Source organism: Branchiostoma belcheri, unplaced genomic scaffold (genome assembly GCF_001625305.1).
Source record: "Branchiostoma belcheri isolate BF01 breed outbred unplaced genomic scaffold, Haploidv18h27 scaffold569, whole genome shotgun sequence".
In the NCBI taxonomy this organism is placed as follows: Eukaryota; Metazoa; Chordata; class Leptocardii; order Amphioxiformes; family Branchiostomatidae; genus Branchiostoma; species Branchiostoma belcheri.
Window position 1 is genome coordinate 1 of NW_017804208.1, and position 2,500 is coordinate 2,500.

At 41.9% G+C, this 2,500-nt stretch overlaps 1 protein-coding gene across 1 annotated transcript in view; it reads left to right on the forward strand.

Moving 5' to 3' along the window:
* Nucleotides 1-3: 3 nt before the first annotated feature.
* The window catches only part of LOC109481602 (immunoglobulin superfamily member 10-like), a gene marked incomplete at its 5' end in the record, with an annotated part of 2,640 nt that continues 143 nt past the window's right edge, over nucleotides 4-2,500 (forward strand). The window contains one exon of the mRNA XM_019784188.1: nucleotides 4-2,500. This exon is cut by the window's right edge and continues 143 nt beyond it. Within this exon, the coding sequence (XP_019639747.1) occupies nucleotides 4-1,863 (1,860 nt within the window).

Below are 2,500 nucleotides of genomic sequence, written 5' to 3' on the forward strand. Positions count from 1 at the left end.
GGCTTGGGTCTGAGTAATAACAAGTTAACAACCCTCAAACCTGGCATGTTCACAGGGCTGGGAAATGTGCAGAGCCTTTCTCTAAGCGATAATGAAATGACTGATATTCAGGCTGGAACTTTTAGTGCAACATCACAGCTAAGAAACTTGAATCTGCATAATAACAGGTTAACAAACCTCAGATCTGACATGTTCACAGGGCTGGGAAACCTACGGAGCATTATGTTGGATGAGAATGATATCATTGGTATTCAGGCTGGAATTTTTAATTCAACACCACAACTTTCGCTCTTGTACCTGCAAAACAACAACATTCAATCCATTCCTTCCAACTTACTGATAAATTTAATGCAACTTGCAGAACTCAGACTGTCTGACAACAACATCACAATGTTTCCCTTTGAAGACTTGTCAACCATTCAAAGACTTAATTATCTTCATCTTCACAATAACCAAATGACAACCCTTCCCTCTATGGCCTATGACATACTCACCTCCATCTCTGATGTAAAAATTAACAACAACCCCTGGCAGTGTGACTGTAGGATGGTGGACTTTAGGATAAAAATGACCGGGTCACGTTCATTTGAAAACCAAATCAATTGTTCCCAACCTGACAGCCTCAATGGGCAGAAGCTTATCGACATCAACCCTGAAAATCTTTTCACAAACTGTCAAGACCCAACAATCATAAGATTTGAGAGGAGCAAAGATAACATTCTGGTACATGGTGACACTCTTCATTTGGTTTGTGAAGCCACAGGAATCCCCACACCAGACATCACAGTCATTCTTCCTTCTGGACTGAATGCTACTTTAGATGTGAACAGTACCATCACCATCACCAATGTCACTGCAGCAGATGCTGGTTTATATGTCTGTATTGCAGACAGTCCTGTTGGTACTGCATTTGCCACCCTGTCTGTAGATCTGGCCTATGAAGAGCCAAGTATTCTTAGGTTTGAGAAAGTCAACATTGATCCATTGGCACAAGGAGAGACATTTCGTTTGGTGTGTGAAGCGTCAGGAATCCCCACACCAGACATCACAGTCATTCTCCCATCTGGGCAAAATGCTACTGTCGCATCAGTTGGTAGAGTAACTGTGGTGGAGAATGGTACATGTAGAAACACAATAGCCAACAGTGCAGCAACAGATGCTGGTCTGTATGTCTGTATAGCAGTAAATCCAGCTGGCTCCACTTTTGCCACCCTGGTTGTAGACCTACATACTGTGCAAACAACTGTTTTACCACCTTTACTGACACCACCTCTTGGTACAACCTCAAGCAGCCAAGAAAGCACCACTGACCATGACTCTGCTACAACCTCCTTCTCTCCACCTGTTTCTGTTGTCTCTTCACCTTCAAAACAGCCTGGATATGTCCCCACTTTCTCCTTGCCTGTCCTCCTTGCAGCTGTCTGTGGTTCGGTAGCCGGTACTCTGTTTATCGGTGGCATCATTCTCGCCATCTGGTGCAAGAGGAACAACCAGAGTGCTCACAAACGCCCAGACTTCAGCGTTGTTTTTAACAACACCAACACCACAACTACTGTGATCACCAATGGACACAATCTGACAGGGCAAACTCAGCCCCAACCAACTCGGCCACCCTCCTCCCAGTTCGAACCTTACGAAGACGTGCAGCCTCCTCTAAGAGATGCAGTTCCGAGCCAATCCGCTAGAGGGCAGGCCCTCCGACCACCCAACAGGAGCAACAATGAACCTCCCCCAGTCCCCCCTCCCCGCACAGCTAGTGCTACTGGGTATGAGAATATCCCCGAGCACGCCTACCAACCTCTGGCACTCACTAGGAATCAGCCTGACGCTTTTCATCACTACCAGTCACTCAGAAGGACCTAGATAGATTCTGTAAGTTTTTTACAACCAAAAGATTTAATTCCCACTCTTAAGATTAAAAAAGCCAACAATAACTACACATGTAGTAGACAAACAACCAGCCTGAATGTCACACAATGTCACTATTCACGTTAGTGCTGCATGTCATAGTTACATTTAGTCCAAACACTCTCAGCTTGTACAGCCTTCATATATATATATAAAGAGATAAATGTAAGGCAGTCACTCAGAAGAACATAAATTAGATCCTAAATTTTCAAAACTCCCACCCTTAAATTAAGAGAAAAAAAAACAATAAGAGGAGATAAACAACCAGCCTGAATGTCACTCAGTTACATCTGTTTTCAATAGTGATGCATGTTATAGTTACATGTACATGTAGTTAAACACTCTTAGCTTGTACAGGCTTAAATAATATACAAGAATTATAGCAAGAAATGAGAATAGCCATCTAAATTATAACCTAATTTGATGTAAGAATCATGAGTTGATGAAAATAATATACATGTAGTCAGAAGGATCTTCTATTTCTAAAAGCATTTTATTGGTTTGGTCATATTCATTGTTCAGTAGTTAATGATTCAAAGAACTTTAGAAATAGAATCTGATAAATTGTAAAAAGTCATGATTAATATTTTGT